We start from the raw sequence: 17445 nt of genomic DNA on the forward strand, positions 1-17445 counted from the left end.
AGAAATTTTATGTACCAGAACAAATTTACGATCTTTACACATTAAGAAGGCCAAGAACTCTTCATTGTTGCAAGTTCATCATAAGTTCAATAAAACCAATTATTGTATTCCAGGGTATTATTTTGCATACGGATATCATTATTGATTTCTAGAGTTACACTTTTAACGCATAAACATAAATGGAAGAATTAAAAACATTTTTATAGATACAGAACTAGTACTACCCATGTATAATGTGCATCCTTATTTTTCCCCTGCACAAATTTAGCCCCAAAAGTGCGCATTATACATGGCAAAATACAGTAATCTCATCCTGGTTTAAAAATGAAGAGTCATCTGGTACACCTTCATTTTCTTGGCCCATATCTACAAGGCATTACCTAAAGCAGTGTAATTCCCACCACCATCACTAACCCCCTTTAAAATTATCTGCTTAAAGAAAAATTGGAATGATTTTGTCTACACTTAATGTCTCTATTTTGTTGTTTGGTTGGAATGGATTTAAAAAGACACACACACACTACATATTAAATACTAAACATTTTCAAATAAGTCTAAGCTAGTGGTATTTGTCTAGAGGCACCACCAAAAACAACCCCCACCAACACCTGTAACATTTCTAAATTCAGATAAAACTCATGGGTAGCTGTTTGACACAGCTACGCCATGTCACTCTCTCAGTAAAGGCTACACAGTGACTTCTGAGGGGTCACTATATCCATACCTTCCTCCCTTACTACCTACCACTTCATCTCCAGCTCCCTCTGCCCATCCCCACTTCCCCAACACACACAAACTGTTAACTGAACGGAGAAATGGGCCACTGGAGAAAGTAGGCAAGGATCCAAAAAGAGATTGGTATTTATTACTTCCCTCTAGAAGACATGTGCCAGCAATCACTGGCTCCTGAAGAAATTTAAAATAATACCTTTGATTTTTGTTTCTTCACCAGTTTCTTCTTCTTCTACTTCTTCAACATCATCCAAATCTTGATCAAGTTCAGACTGTTCTTTGCTACAATATCATAGTATCACACCAAGGTTCAAATGTACCAAATTACCAAAATATTTTAATTAAAAAATATATATAAACTTGAATTTATTTCCTAGGTTAATATGCCTTTCAAAATTAGGAACTCCAACGGTAATTCATTTCTTTCTAATTTCATATGTAAACAAGTACAAATAGGAAGTACTTAAAATTTCATTTAAAAATCAAGTGGTCAAATTAAAGTTTAAACTTCAAGCTTTAAAAACGTGGTTTCATAGGTTTTGGTTCAGAGAATGAGATGTCAGGAAATACGCATTTTCTATTCAATATCTATTGACCATTTTTTTTAGTAACAGCATGCTGATTTTGAGATGGCAATACACCAAGCTAAAAAGCCTGTATCTCCCAGCCTACCTTTTAGTTAGACGTGGCTATGTGACTATGTTTTGGCAGTGAGGTAAAAAATAGTAGCGTAGAACTTAGAGGAAGCTTCCTTTATAGGGATGGTGAACAGCTGGGAGGCCTTTTTGTTCATGCTTCCTCTCTGGAATAGGGATGTGATGGCTAGAGCTCTGGCAGCCACATTGGACAATGAGGCATCCTAGAAAATGAAGTCACCAGCTAAGAATGAAGGAGGAGCTTGACAAAACAGAAGGATCCTGCATGGCTGTGGAGTAACCACTAACTGTACTATCTTTGTGGACTTTCTTCCCTTTTTTTCACTTCATAGTGAAGAAGGGGAAGAATAGTAAAAGCTAAGGAGAAGGCCTGAGTCTACTTCATGCTTAAAGCAAAGCCAGGAGGATGGCACCACTGAAGAAGGTAAAAAGTAGTAAGATAACGTTCTTCCCATTTCATCCTAAAAATCTAGTTTTTGAACATGAGATTACAACCAGCATTAAAAAGGGGAATAAGAATTTTATAAATCAATATACAGGTCATCATACAATTCCCTCTGTGATTTTACCTTTAACATTTGGTTTAGCGATGTTGGTTTGCATGTATAGAGACAGCATTTGAAAATTTGTCATATGTGGATAAATACTATTTGATTTTCACATAGGGCAAGTACAGAAAAGGCCAACTGTACTCTGCTAGCAAAATTTTTGTTCCTGTCAACTAAGGGAAAAAAAAATCAGCCTTCTCATCATAAATGATGCAAGTTATACCTGGAATACCTCTGACTTAATATAAACTTAAGCATACTCAGAGTTGAGGGTAACTAAAGATAACATAACATAGAACAGCTCTTTATTCAATCATTTATTAAACATCTAAATCTTAAAGCTTTAAAACAAGTCAACCAACTATGTCAAATGGCCAAATCCAGCCTACTCCTATTTTTGTAAGTCGTTTTATTGGAACGTAGCCACGTTAATTCATTTACATATTGTCTATGGTTGCTTTCACACTACAACAGCAGAGCTGGGTAGTTGCAAGTTGCCACATGGCCCTAAATGCCTAAAATATTTAAGGTCAGGTCCTTTCCAGAGAAAGTTTACTAACTCTTGCTTTAAAGAACAAGAATCCTCTCTTCCAGGGCTCAAACATCCAAAATTAAATAATGAAATAAGGAATCTATTTTTTTCAAAATTCAAAACAAAATGAAGGCTAAGACGGCAGACTGCACGTACTCATCCGATCTTAATCCTTCCAGAATCACCACTAAAATTACAATAAAGGTGTTTTTAAACAAACACTGAAGGACAAAGATACAAGAGCAGCAACTTCACTGAGAACTGAAATCTAAGCAGTGGGGAAAGCTGAGAACCAGTCCAAAACCAGAATCTTAAAAAGGATACTTCTATAACTATGGCTGGGACAAATGTGGATAAAAAGAGAGGACTAAGCAAAATCTGACAAGCAGTTAAATCCTTAGGTCCTTTTCCTCACTCAAGCAGAAGTATGGCAATGTATTTTCTGGAAAGGGTTAAACTGAGAACTTAGACTACAGGACCAGACACAGCTAAAGAGTATCTAAGATAGGACAACATACACATTAGAATGCTGAGAAGGGAGAGACCCTCCCTAGCCACCTTCTCCCAATGTGTCTCCCAAAAACACTGGAAGTCAGATATTTACACTCTTCGCTGAGAGTTATCTGACCAGCCCAGAAAAAAAGACCATTCTGACACTGGGGCTTTTCACAAATGCCCACCCTGACGACCTCACATTAAAATCCCAAATAGAAAAGCATCCTCCTCCACACACTCAAATTTTCCACTCAATTTTTAAATTTTTAAAAAACATCCTTCAACATCCCCTCCCCACCCGAATCTCCATGAGCAGACAATCAAGTATTACCTCCTTTTGAGGAAAGCTTCTTACATTGAGACCAAACAGAGGAAAGAAAAATTTAAGAACACACAGACTATACAGGACAAAAAAACATGCAGAGAAATTATGTTACAATCCATGAAACAAGAACAAGATGCTATAAAAACAGGAACAGAGCAAAGGAGCGCTTGAAAACTAAGAAAACAAATTCAGAAACTCAATACAAGAGTTGAAAGATAAAGTTTCTTTAGTTTTGCCTAAAAAGAGCAGAGACAAAGATGGAAAATAGTACAAAAGGTAATTAGAAGAAGCAATCCAAAACATAACAGGAGCTAGAAAGAGAAAACAGAAACAAGACAACCAACAAAGAATGTTCCCCAGTACTGAAAGCCATTCAATTGCCACATGAAAGGGGCCACCACTGAATGCCTAATACAAGAGATTAAAAAACAGACCTAATGTGAAAGTTTCTGAACTCTGAAGACAGAGTATCTTCCAGAAATGAAGATATATGTTGTGTATGTTAAAAAAAAGTGCCATATACAAACGATCAAGAATTGTAATGACTTTGAGCTTCAACACAGCAGCAGTGGACGCCATATGACAATGGAACAAATGCCTTCAAAATTCTGAAGAAAATGACTCCTAAATTAGAATTCTACACCCAAACTATCAAGAGTAAGAGTAGAAAAGTAATTTTCATTCACGCCATCTCAAAATAATCGACTTCCCTTGTACTCAAGGGAAGAAGGTACGAAAAACCAAAAAAGAAAACATGGGCTACAGCAAACGGCAATCCCAAGAAAGAAGCAAGTAAAGGAAGTAGAATAGATGCACAATGACAACTGTGTAACCAAGGCTAAGAAATCCAGATCAGAAGATTGTGACTCAGGAGACAATCACTTGAGAGTCATTATCACTAAATGCCTGCTGCCACTGTCTTTCTATGAAGGCAGCATGCACGGGAGATTAGCCAGATTTTTCTGTGTACAGTACCTGAATGTGCTGTCCTTGTACTGAAATTTCCTGCCCTTCCACCTCCATGTTCTGCTTCCCACAACAATTGCACGTAATTCCCTCCGACCCCACTTTTGTTTGAACCTGCCCCACTAAGTTGGCAGGCTACTATAAAATTACAAGCAACAAATAGAGCCGCGCATCCCATTTTCCCTGATCATATTTCTGCAAACACCCATCCATAAGACAACCCTGCCAGATGCCGATTTCATTAAACCTGTTTCCAGGATGCATGACCTTGCCCAATGACTTCTCCAAAATAAGCCCTTGAGAAGCCTCAGGAAAGGTGAAGCCAGACTATGATCTACATCGTTCCTTTTGCTTTATTTTCCGACCTAAGAGCCATCAACTAATAGTGGTAGCACTGCCTCTTTCTTTACGTATCTAAAGTTTGTTACTGCTATTCAGATTTTCAAAATTAAACACTAAAAATCTGTCAGTGGTAAAACTAAAGAAAAACAAATGAATTAGACAAAAACCAAGATAGTGCTTCCACTTCCTCTGGAGAGGAAAGGTGGAGGGTGCAATTGAGAAGGGGGCACACAGGACTTCTAATCGTAATGTTCCATTTTTAAACGTATATACAAGTGTATTATTCTTTAAACTCTACATATATATTTTTATACGCTTTTTATCTTGTATATATACATCACAATGTTAGTAAAAATCTTTGGGAAACATGGTAAAAATGGATTCTGCACAAGTATTTGATTCATTGGTGTGCTCAGCACTTTCCTAAGAATAAACACTGACAAATGGCTTACTATGTTTATGACAGTGATTATGTATACTATGATTTTGTCTTAGATACACTGTACACAACTTTTATAATAGCAGGTACTAACCATAAGTCATTACTATACATTTTCACAAACATAATTAGTACTGCTGTTAACTTTATCACAGTATAAAATGATGACAAATCTCTGAAAAAAGAACCAACTGTCTGTCACTTACTTGTCAATGTCTGCCATGTTTTAAGAACGCCAAATATCTATGGAGAAAAACATCAATGTTAAAAAAAAAAAGCACACTATTTAAAACCAACAAAAACATTTAAAACCAAAACCCCTTCAATCACAGTATGTTGAAAACTATCCCAAAAAGAAATGGATACTCCCATTAAAAAAGGATCAGTATCAGGAAAAACCATGGAACACAGACACTTGCAAACTAATCAAAGTAATTTTTTCAGAGGATATTGCTTAAAACAAGCAATTTACTAGTGGGCAGTTAGAATCTATCACGTAAGGACTTTCACAGTAGCACTGATAGTTATGTTAGAGTGACAGAAAAGAACAATACAAAAGGTCTTTATTCAAATTCCTATAACAACCATGAATCGTCAAGTTTTGCTTATATTTTTAGGTACTTATATTTAAGTACCTCACAAAAACAAACCCACTTCATTTTTAACAGCATTAATTTTTCACTCAATTCATGTTAAAAAGCCAAAATCTGCCACCTACTTACTATACTCATTATGTCTCTCTGACGATCTTTTTAAAAAAAGTTTAATAATCCCCATATCAAATGTCAGCCTTTTAACCCATGTCAAGCAAACCTTCAAATGTACTTCATGTCACATCACTGATAACCACACCACCTACCTACCCTGGAATATGCTGGCACATTGTCAACTATGCTCTTGGTTAGCAGATCTGAATACTGTTAGAACTGATCAGAGCACATCTAAGTTCTTTCTCACTGTTAATTTAAGACTAGTGTTAACTAAAAGAATACTGCTTTTAGAAAACCAAAACTTAAAATGTTATATTCAGGCAGAAAAACTGGCTGAATACCACAGGTAATGCAGATTACTTTAAAAATAAAGAACTTTTCAGGCAGCCAGATGGCTCAGTTGGTTAGAGCGCGAGCTCTTACCAAAAGGTTGCCGGTTCAATTCCCACATGGGATGGTGGGCTGCGCCCCCTGCAACTCAAGATTGAAAAAGGTGACTGGACTTGGAGCTGAGCTCAGCTGCGCCCTCCACAACTAGAGTGAAGGACAACTACTTGGAGCTGATGGGCCCTAGAGAAACACATTGCCCCACAATATTCCCCAATAAAATTAAAAGAAAAAGAGTTTTTAAAATCAAGCTTAGAATCCCACATTAAAATCAAGTTTTTATCTTCTAAAAATTAAAACATTAGTCTTTAACTCACAAAATGCTACAAGACGTGATTCCTTATACCGACATGCTTAATACACTTATTACATGGATTTAAGAAGTTACTGATTCTAGCAGCCCAGCGCTAATATTTGGAGTACTACTCCTACACTGCTAACCCTCAGTGTCCACTTTGTGGCATTACACTCAGAATTCAACCTCTTGCAACGAAATTATTCTGATTCTTTATTAAAGAGGATTCAAGACAGAACAGGATGGCATTTACTTTTTCAGAGATGCCTTCTCCAATATGCCCATTCTGGATAAATTAGATTTCTTGGTTATACATACTTTTTTAAAAAAGTATTCCCAATTTTGTAGTCAGATCATTTGGGTTGACACCAATCTTGCTTTGGGAAACTTCTAGCTTTATTTGATCAACAAAATTAGGAAAAAAACTGTTCTCTCATTGATCTTATTAAGAAGCACATTCATGTAAAAGACTTAAATTTGCTGGGATGATGGTTAAAAACAGATTCTTTTAGTTCTGACAAATGTACAGACTGACCAGTAATGGACCACAGTAAGGCATTAACATTAGGGGAAACAGGGTAAGGGGTAAATGGGAACTCTCTAAACTCTCTCTACAACTTCTCTGTAAATCTAAAACTACAAGTAAGTTTATTTAAAAAAGAGATACCCATACCAGGACTCTGAGCCAATAGGTCTGATGGAACAGACACAAAAATCTGCATTCTAAGTAAGAAGCTTAGCTTCTGAAGTAGGTAATCTCAGAAAATCAGATTACACTGAGAAACACAAGTTTAGGTTAACACCTACATTAATTATTTTACTGCAATCAACATTGAATAAAATCAATGAGAATTTTATTAATCAAACATAAAATTGCTAAGAGATCTGAAGAATTTCAATTCCTGGTAGTGACAAGCTAGATTATGCAGACCAATTCTACCAATAAAAAATAACTGAAAGTACACACAAAAATATCTGTTAAAATCTTAAAAGCGTGGAGAATGCTAATAAGGTAGTAAGAAATTATTAACCCCAAACTGAAGGCAAAACAGGAAGCAAAATGATAAGCAGAAGGAACTCACTTTTGCCCTGAGGGCAACTGCCAACCTCAAATTTAAACTACTGTGGGGTGGTATCAAATGCACTGGACCCATCCAAGGTGAGGTATCTTTACTGCAACCCTCCCAAATTAAGCAGGAGCCACAAAGTGCTAAATTCTCCTGGGTAATAAACCAATTCTAGACCGAAGCCCAAATTCGAAGCCCAAATTCACCTCGTAACTGTTGCCCTCAAAACACCTTAAGCAATGAGCTTCACTGGTCTTCCTACGTGCCTTCACCCCTGGCCTCAAAGGATTCAGAAAGGAATTTTCAAGAGCAATAGGGGCAACAGAATACAACAGAAACCAGTCTTATGAAAACTTAAATATTGTCAAAAAGATTACAAACAAACTTGTAACTACAAACTAAGGCAACAATAACCGTGCTTACTAAGTTTGAAAATACAATGTTTGCAGCCTCATCTACAAGGAAAAGTCATCTATTAAAAGGTGATACAGCAAATGTAGCAAAGGACTAAACAGAACTTCTAGAAATAAAAATATAATGAAAATCAAACTAAATAGTCAGGTTTAACAGCAGACGAAACACAGCTGGAGAGAGAATTAAGTGACCGGGAAGCAAGTTTAGAAGAAATCTCAAAATATGGCAGAAAGTAGAGGATGGAAAATACTGAAATTAAAAGGCATTTTAGTATACAATAAAGTCTTGAAAAGATTTACAAGTTCTAGGAGAGAATGGAAAGAATATTTGAAGAAATTAATAGCTAAGAAATTTCTAGAACTAATGGAAGATAGCCCCACAAATCCCAATCAGGGTAAATAAAAGACACCCACACTTAGATAATATCAGTGAAAAGGCAAGGCACTAAAAACAGAAGTCACCTCAAAAACACACAGAAGACTTAAATTAACTTCAAAAACACACAGAAGACTTAAATTAACTTCAAAGGTACAAGACAGCTGTTTTCTCTTCAGTAAGAGACACCAAAAGACAACCGAATGTACTGTTGTGCTTAACGTGCCTGAAAATAACTGAGAATTTTAGAATATTATACCCAACCGAAACATCCTTCAAGAATGAAGGCAAAACTGGCAGCCAGTTTGCTCAGTGGTTAGAACGCAGTGCTCATAACACCGACGTCGCCAGTTCGATTTCCACATGGGCCAGTGAGCTGCGCCCTCCACAACAAATTGAAAACAAGAGCTTGACATGGAGCTGATGGATCCTGGAACAACACTGTTCCCCAATAAATAAATTTTTTTTAAAAATTGAAAAAAAAGTAAAGGCAAAACAGATGCTTTCAGGCAAAACTATCTTTAGCACCAATAAATTCTGTAAGTATATTCTTCAGGAAGAAGGCACATGATCCCAAATGGAAGGTCTAATATAAAAGAGGGACAAAAGGGATATCCACATATATCTAAGTAGTTTAAATATTTTAAATGTAAGTATTTTAAATAAATATTTTGAAAGAAATAGTATCACACTGTGTATATAGTGTGTTAAAAATTTTAAACTACCACAACATGAAGTCAGTGGTGAGAACAAGATAGGGAATGGATTCAAGTATTCTAACGTTCTTCTTTATGTATGCGTGTTGTAATTTATAGAGTGATCCCCAAAAGATTAGAAACAGAACATGTAAGTTCTAAAGTAGAAGAAAACAATTAAAATATATGTAGTTTTATATCAACTTAAAAGAAAAATAGGATGGACAAACAGCACAAAAAATCAGATTTATACATAAACACCATAGTAATTACAATAAATATAAATTACCTAAAGGCTCCCATTAAATATTATCAGCGAAATACAATCCTAACCAAAAGAGAGCTGGTATTACTGTACTAGCATCAAAAAAAAGACTTTAAGGAAAAGCATTACTAGAGATAAAAAGGTGAAAGGTTCAACTCACTACCTAATATCTTATAGGAAATCTCAATGTAAAGACATGGTTCTAATAACATCACTGAAGGCACATTTTAACCCAAGAACTTGAACACAAAGAAAATATTTTAGTGCAGAAAAAGAGGGGGAACAAGTTACTGAATCAAACTATAAACTGATTTTGTGATCTTGTTGTAGCTAGATGTCCTATCAAATAACTTACCATTTTAGTAAACCTGTTCTGAATAAGTTCTTTACTTTTAATGGGAACGAAAAAAAGCTAACATTTATAGAGCCTACTCTGTAAGGGACTATCAGACTTTCCTCTTATTTGCAGATAAAATATTAAGCAACTTGCTCAGCAATAAAAGTGAAGAAACTAGAAATTAAGAAATCGGACTTCCAAAACCAATGCCCAGTCCATTATTCCAAACACCAAGGGGCCTTCCCTAGCAGCCTACTACTGCTCCATAAGATTAAGTACATGGTAACAAACTGGTTACTACTGTTCCTTTATGGAAAATTACTACTTCATGGTAAAACAGTCAATCAGTAAAAACTACAAACGTTTAAAGCAAGAGTTCAAGAGAACCAGTAATAAACATCCCAAGGATAATAAAATTTCCCTTTACCTCAGACCTCATATCTCATTCCAAATGCACTGTAACAAATCTTTTAGACATTGTTGTTCCATTAACATTTTCCATGGTCCAGGGTCTCAGTACTTTATTTGGCTCCAACACAACCTTATAATCAGAATATCATATTCTTTATGCTCACTTTTTCAGTTAACTTACAACTGACTTTTTTATTAGAATCCCAAACAAAATAGACTCTTGTTTGAGAACACTATCTTTTGTTCAAGGGATCTCATTATCTAGAATATTATTTGATCCAATGGCAAAGAAACATACTGGGATGAACTGGTATCTGAAAATTCACCCAGCATAAACAAACAAAAAAACCACAATTTATTCAAGTGGAATATATGACATGTTTGGAAAACGACTTTATAACCATTAACTGTTGTAGCTTTGCCTTGGAACACAGGAGAACCCAAGCAAGAGTGCTTTTGAAATCCAAACTGATGTACAGCATAACAATTTAAGTCAAGGGAACTCCCTATAAAACCAATACAAAATCCTCATAAATCGTCATTGCTCAGTTATGTAACCTTGAGTAAATTCTTTACTCTGGACCTCAGTTTCCTCATTAGAATGTTCATAGTATCTACCTCCAGGAGCACTAAATCAGTTAATAATATACGTAGAATAATTTTAAATATTGCCTGAATAACCACCCAGTAAGTGCTATTACATTATCCACCCATTGTTCTCTTCTGTATCTTCTTTATCTTAGAAAATAATACAAAATAATTAATACTCTTAAAGATTACAATCCCCTTTCTCAATAAAAATCAAAACCCACAAAGGTTCTGAACAAATAAAAATGTATCAAACTATGTAGCAGTAAAAGGCAGAGTTGGTAACCACAAGTACACAGACTACTACCTTCAGTGGCAATCCCAATAATGTGACTTAGTGGTCTACTGTCAATGTACTAAACAATTTAAAAGGACGAATAACAGCACTCACCTTCTAACTCCTACTCTGCACAAGGAAAGAACATATTCAGATGAAATCAGTATGAAATGGGACTTAATATCACAATTACAGATTTGATTAGACTTGAAGGATCTCAATAGACTAGTGTTCTCAATTGATCAGGATTCATTCCCTCTAATTCTACCTTTCATTAATATTTCAAATTTACAACCAAGCAAACAAAGAACAAAATAAGCAAAGTAGCATTTTGACATTGTTAAACAGAAAACCACAAGTCCAATATGTCATCACTCATGCTAAAAGCCCATGATAACAAACCTAGATTTAATATCTGATCTAACTGCAGTTTTAACCTCTCCCAGAAACATAATCAGTCTGGAATGCTCTAGTCAACACCAAAGAGGTAATTTGTCACATGGACCCTCTACCCCCACCCCATAGAAAGAGGCAAATGCATGATAAAAACATCCCTGCAGAAAACAATCCTTTCTTTTCTTTCCTCAATAGCAACCCTGCCCTACTCTTCTTCCTTGTAAAAACCTTCCATTGGCTACAAACCCTCAAAGGGCCTTTCTGGTTGCTGGATGGGAAGTTGTCCATCACTTAAAAAAGCCAATTAGATCTTCAAATTTACTCAATTTTGTTTAATATCTTCATTACCTTGAAGCTGAACAGATTCTGCCTCTTTTAGCCCCCTTTCCTACAAAAAGACTGTATATTTAACAAATTTTGGGATGTTTAGAATCAAATCAGTCACGTGGATACTATGGGCAAGTCAAGTAAGTAATGAAACAAGCAACAGCATTTTGGATTAAATTAGTTCTGGTGCAAATGGTTATTTTTTCATTTTGTTTTTTTAGTCTCTAGGACAGACAAACACCCTATTTAGTATTGGCTTAATAACGTTCTCTGTTAATAGACCCAACATCAAAAATGGATACTTTGCAACACGTAAAATTTATCGCTTTTCAAACACATAGTGAATTTTTAAAAACTATTTACAAAATAAATATAACATTGACCTGAAAAGACAATGAAGTCAAGCTTTTTATATTATATGTCCAAAGAGACCTACCAATGTTTTAATTCCACCCACCCTCTAAGCTTTCTTAAAAAGTGAATCGCACGTTTTAGATTTGGCCCATTTGAACTCGGACAACTTTGAACAAGCGTTTGAGACTTAGTACTCCCAGATCACTGTAAACCTCTTTTACCTCCTATCAATTTTAAATAAGTTATTCTACATACAACAGGTTTTCAAGTATCATGGTTTCATTCAATGTCAAAGTTGATTAGATACTGTGACAACTTAACCCTCGTTGATAACCACTAGCCTACCTAACACTGGTTTCCTTATACATCGTTTCGCTTAAAGTGGAAGAATCTATCCATGACATTGAAGATTTACAGTATAAAGTTTTCCCCTTATTCAAAGATAATGTGGGGTTGGCCCGGTGGTTCAGGCGGTGAGAGCTCCATGCTCCTAACTCCGAAGGCTGCCGGTTCGATTCCCACATGGGCCAGTGGGCTCTCAACCACAAGGTTGCCAGTTCAATTCCTGGAGTCTGGCAAGGGATGGTGGGCTCTGCCCCCTGCAACTAAGATTGAACACGGCACCTTGAGCTGAGCTGCCGCTGAGTTCCCAGATGGCTCAGATGGTTGGAGCGCATCCTCTCAACCACAAGGTTGCCGGGTTCGACTCCAGCAAGGGATAGTGGGCTGTGCCCCCTGCAACTAGAAAAAAAACGGCAACTGGACCTGAAGCTGAGCTGCGCCCTCCAAACTAAGACTGAAAGGACAACTTGACTTGGGGAAACAAAAGGCCCGAAGTACACACTGTCCCCAATAAAGTCCTATTCCCCTTCCCCAATAAAAATCCTTAAAAAAAAAGATAATGTATATTATTTCCTAAGTAAAATAAGTATAGAAGTAGTATTAATTCAAGTTGACAAGAAAATAAGACCTAAATACTAATTTGAAACGTTATTTTGATGCTAAATTCAAAAATGGCAAATTTCATTTTAAAGCTCAGCTCTCCACAAACCAGGCAAGCGGTGTTTTCGTTACAAAAGTAACTAATCAGACAGTGATAGTCTAAAACACGAGCTCCTTGAGGACATTCTGCACTCAGTTCATTTTTTGTATTATGAAACCCTAGCATTCCCAGATGGGACCCCCTTTCCCATCCCCCTTCACTGCCTTCTTTTTTAAGGAAAAAGTGGGGTCACTGATAAAGCAGCAGGTTACAAACTTGGATAATAAGTTTACATTAACTATTCATTCCATTCTCTAGTTCCTCCACCATACCCCACTCATCTTGAAAGAGTAGTATCTCATTCTGGTTACTACAATAAAAGAACTAATTTGTAAGAAAATATTAGTCCTTGAAAAATTAAAGACACTGCAGACTAAATTCTCTAGCAGTGCCATCTTAGAACCCTTTAGAGGATTACACTGCTTAGGATCAATTCTCCCCAATAAAAAAGCCTGGTAGAGACACCGATCCAAATTCTAACTGGGCTTGAGCTACACAAAAAAAATCTTTTGTTAAGAACAACTAGCATAAGCATTAATTCTTTGAAACATCTAGCAATGATGGCCCTGCTTCATTATCCACCACCTAACATTCGTACTTTCCTCCAGTACCAATAAAAAGGTGAAGAGCAAAGAGAAGCAGGGATGAGTCTGAAACCCAGCGGCTGAACCTCACCATGGGCTCACTACTCCTTTTCACATCCCACCGTCTCTACAGCTTTCAGGAAGGACCACAGACACAGGGGTCGCCGACCTGTCCCAGGCGGCGGCCACGTGTCGAAGGAGGCGGCCGGGGTTTCCCCGCCCAGCACGGTCGCCGCCTCCCATGGGCGGGGAGCCCCGCAGCCCCGCAGCCTCCCCGCCCCCTCCCCGCCTCGGGGCCCCGTCCCTGCACCGCCCCTCCCTCCCATCGGAATCCGCAGCCTCCACCTTTCTTTCCATTCCCCAGCGGCCTCCCTCCGGGTATTCATTTTGAGAAAGCTGGGACGGCGAGGCGGCAGGAAACAGGGCACTCGCGCCCGCCCCGCACCCCGGGACCTCCCGGCCCCTAGCGGCGCGGCCGTCGCCCCTGCAGGGCGCCTTGGGCGACGCCGCGGCCTCGCCCCCGTCCGCGCGGAGAGGCCGGCGGAGCTCGGGGCACCTCCGCGCAGACTGGCTCGGCCCCCGACCCTCCCGGGCGCACCGACCCCCCGCATCCCTTAGCCCGCTCCCGAAAACTGCGCCGGCCGATGCCAGCGGCCTCCCAGGCTACGGGGTCGGCGCCCCGCGGGCGGCTCCGGCTCTGACCTCTCAGGACGGGCCGAGAGGCCCGGGGCGGCCAGCGGCCGCCGCTCTCGGTTCCCTGCCCCCACGCCCGGCCCTCCCCTCCGCGCCGGCCAGCCGGCCGACATTACGTTCCTCCTGCCCTTTCAGGCCCCCATCCGTTACCGGTGGCCAGCACGGGGAACCAGGCGGCCGGAGCTGCGCAGACAGTGACTCAGGGAAGCGGCAGGAGGAGCAGGAGGCGGCGCCGCGAGCAGATGGCGCTAAAAAGACCCGAGAGCCCGCTGCTCGCGCTCATATACAATTAGCGTCAGCACGTAGGGCCCGCTCAGCCGCCCTCCCCCGGCCTCGCCGTCTCCTAGCAACGCGAGCGGGAGGCGGGCCTAGGGCGGGTTGCATAGCAACAGAACTGTCCTTCTTCCCTGGCGACCTCCCACCCTCTGCGCCTTGCTTAGATTCCTCGGGTTCCTGCCGCCGCCCCCTACTACGTACCCGCCATCTCTTCCCCGACTTCCCCTTGGAAGGAAATCTCAACCCCTCCCGTTCTGGGAAGGGCCCTGACCCGCGCGCCTCCACCGGTCCACCTCGCCCGCCTAAGTGTGGTGCAGGGAGGGGTGAAGGTGGGGGCCAGCCGCCCCCTGTGGGCTTGCCGCGTCCTTAGGGCGAGTGCTCTTTAGTTCCCGTCCTCTTCCCCACCTAATTCCTGCAACTCCCCTTCCCTGTAACCATTTTCTCTCCCTGCCCACTTTTTCCCTTTGGCGGAGTCTTCTACCGGTTTTGCTTCTCCTGACTCAGTGGACCTCCATGGCTTCCGGGGGTGCTCCTCATTCCTACTCCAACATCTTTTTACTTGTGCGATCCCTCGTTTCCGCGGGGATGTTTTATGGCATTTTTGTGTATTCTCGGGATGCTTTATAATGAGGACAGTCGTTTCATATTCCTGAAAAAGGAAACCCTATGTAAGTCCTCAGGACTGTGAAATTGCTTGGCTAGTTTTCAACTGATGCTGGATTGACTAATATCCACTTTAATAAGGACTAATATTAAAACAGTGGTTCTCAAAGTGTGGTCCGAGGGTTCTCGGACTCTTTCACAGGTGAAAGTCAAAAGTATTTCCTAATATCTACTAAAACGTTATTTGCCTTTTGCACGCTCATTCTCTCACAGTGGCGTTTTCCAGAGGCTACGTGACATGTGATATGGAAACATGGAAAACAGAAGCAGATATTAGGATCCAGCTATCTGCTGTTACACCAGAGAGAGATTTGCAAAAATATAAAACAATGCCATTGCAACTTTTTTTGTTTTAAAAAATAGTTACTTTGGTCAAACCATGGTCTTGGCGCCAATTCAATGACAACAGGAACCCCCAATTTGGGGTAAACTGCATATAGCTCAATCCTAATACAGCCTAGTTATACAGCAGTTTAATTATGTAGGAAATAGCAGGACTGTGAGGCTGCCTGAGCGGAGTCCCCTCGCCAGTAGATAGCTCTGTTCTGCTCTGCTCCACTTAGGTTCACTCTGTTCTGCTCTGCTTCTCCCAGGTCCACAAGCCTCTTCAGTATTTCAGGTCCAGCCAGCCAAGCACAGTCTTTAATGGAAAGGAAAAGTGCTTTCTCTTGACCCAATGGGGAGGTGACTTATACAGAGAGAGGTACCCACTCCTGGTCCCTGATTGGACCATCTTCATGCAAATGAGGACTTCAGATCCTCACAGTTTGATTGGTCCAAAAAGCACTGTCCTCCTTGGGCTTATAGAGCTGTGCAGCTTTGATTGGATGGGGAAAGTCAATCCTATTGGTTGAAATGGGATTCCAGAGACTCCTTTAAAAGGCTTGACATTTATCATATTATGATATGAGGTAGGCAGGAGGCAAACGGCTTAATGTGGGAGCTAGGCAGCTTAGTGCAGACTTAGTACAGGCTTCTCCCTGAAGCATATGTGAGAAATATTTAGCAAATGGTTGCGAAACTCTGGTTTTAAATTTGAGCCCTTCTTAGTGGGTATCTTCTGTTTTGGGGTCAACATTTTTCGTATAAAATATTCTTTATGTTAACATTTAATTGGCTTGTTGTTTTTAAATAAGATAATAACAACTCTTAAAATCTACTCTTAAAATTTCTTAATTTTAATTCTAATGTGACAAATATCAGTAATGCACATAAAAGTTCTTTGTAATCCTCAGTTTTTTAAAAGTGTAAAAGTGTAAAGGAGACCAAAAAATTTGAGAACCTTTTCTCTAAATGTTTCATTCTTTGAAACTTCAAACTGCCTGGAGTCATCTTTTGTAATCCTCACTCCCATATCTCATTGAAATGCTACAGATACTCAATTTATCCATTCATTTTTGTTCTTCATATGTGATTCTTTTGTATTTCTCAACCTTATTTCTTCATGTACATCATACTTGACAATGATGTAAGGCTAACAAGGATTATAACAACATCAGTGATGATTCCTCATGAAGAATCCACAAAACATAAACTAGGTAGACCAGTGTCCAATATGTACATACACTTGGCACTAATTTAAGTGGAGGCCTCAAGAGCACTCTGCATTTTATTCAAAGCTATACATAATGCAAGATAATTAACATATTAAAAATGAACTAAATAGCTTTCTCCTTTCCATAAACATTTTCAGTGGTAGAATTTATGAGACTGAATTGAGAAGTTAGCTTTCATGATGGTTTCTGTCCCACTCCAGGGACACCCACAAATTTCAGGCACTGACCAAAGTCTCCAAATTTGTGACGTTTCAACCCCCACTCCCATATTTACCAGTTTATATACATTATTTTCCCCTTTTCTACAGCACCCTCCTCCAGCTCTTTCCTCCAGCTTCCTCCTCCCTTTCTTTTAATGTATCCTAGCCAACCTAAAAATGAAATACTAATAAAGTGTTAATAATGCATATCTTGTAATGTGATCTTTTCAATCATAGTTTGTAAGCCTAAACCTTGGCTACTTAAGTCCAGAGAAGGCCAATCATTTATGCATTCATTCAACAAATATTTACATGTTGGAAACAACTTGAGACACCGGAAATACAGTATTGAACAAGATAGACAAGGTTCTCGATTTTATTGAACTTATGTTCTAGTGAGGTGGGGCAAGTGACAGACGAGAAATGAAATTATTGTAGATATTAGTAAGTGAAAGTGCTATGAAGAAAATAAAATGAGACAAAGGGGTAGAAAATGAC

At 39.1% G+C, this 17445-nt stretch overlaps 1 protein-coding gene across 11 annotated transcripts in view; it reads right to left on the reverse strand.

Moving 5' to 3' along the window:
- Positions 1 to 14723, reverse strand: part of NAP1L1 (nucleosome assembly protein 1 like 1) — a 31709-nt gene extending 16986 nt beyond the window's left edge. For 4 of the 11 annotated variants that reach the window (XR_013993980.1, XM_081059116.1, XM_081059110.1 and 1 more), the window contains exons 1-2: positions 14403 to 14585; positions 5242 to 5278 (exon numbers count right to left, since the gene is read on the reverse strand). Coding sequence is in view for 6 of the 11 variants with exons in the window: in XM_081059116.1 (XP_080915242.1) it covers positions 5242 to 5258 (17 nt within the window). In the remaining 5 variants the exon portion in view is untranslated. Of the gene's footprint in view, positions 1 to 928; positions 1015 to 1404; positions 1592 to 5241; positions 5279 to 14402 lie in introns of all 11 variants that reach the window. The other 7 variants (XR_013993979.1, XM_081059111.1, XM_081059112.1 and 4 more) reach the window with 4 other exon arrangements.
- Positions 14724 to 17445: the final 2722 nt, after the last annotated feature.

Source organism: Rhinolophus hipposideros (assembly GCF_964194185.1).
Source record: "Rhinolophus hipposideros genome assembly, chromosome: 9".
NCBI classification, from domain to species: Eukaryota; Metazoa; Chordata; class Mammalia; order Chiroptera; family Rhinolophidae; genus Rhinolophus; species Rhinolophus hipposideros.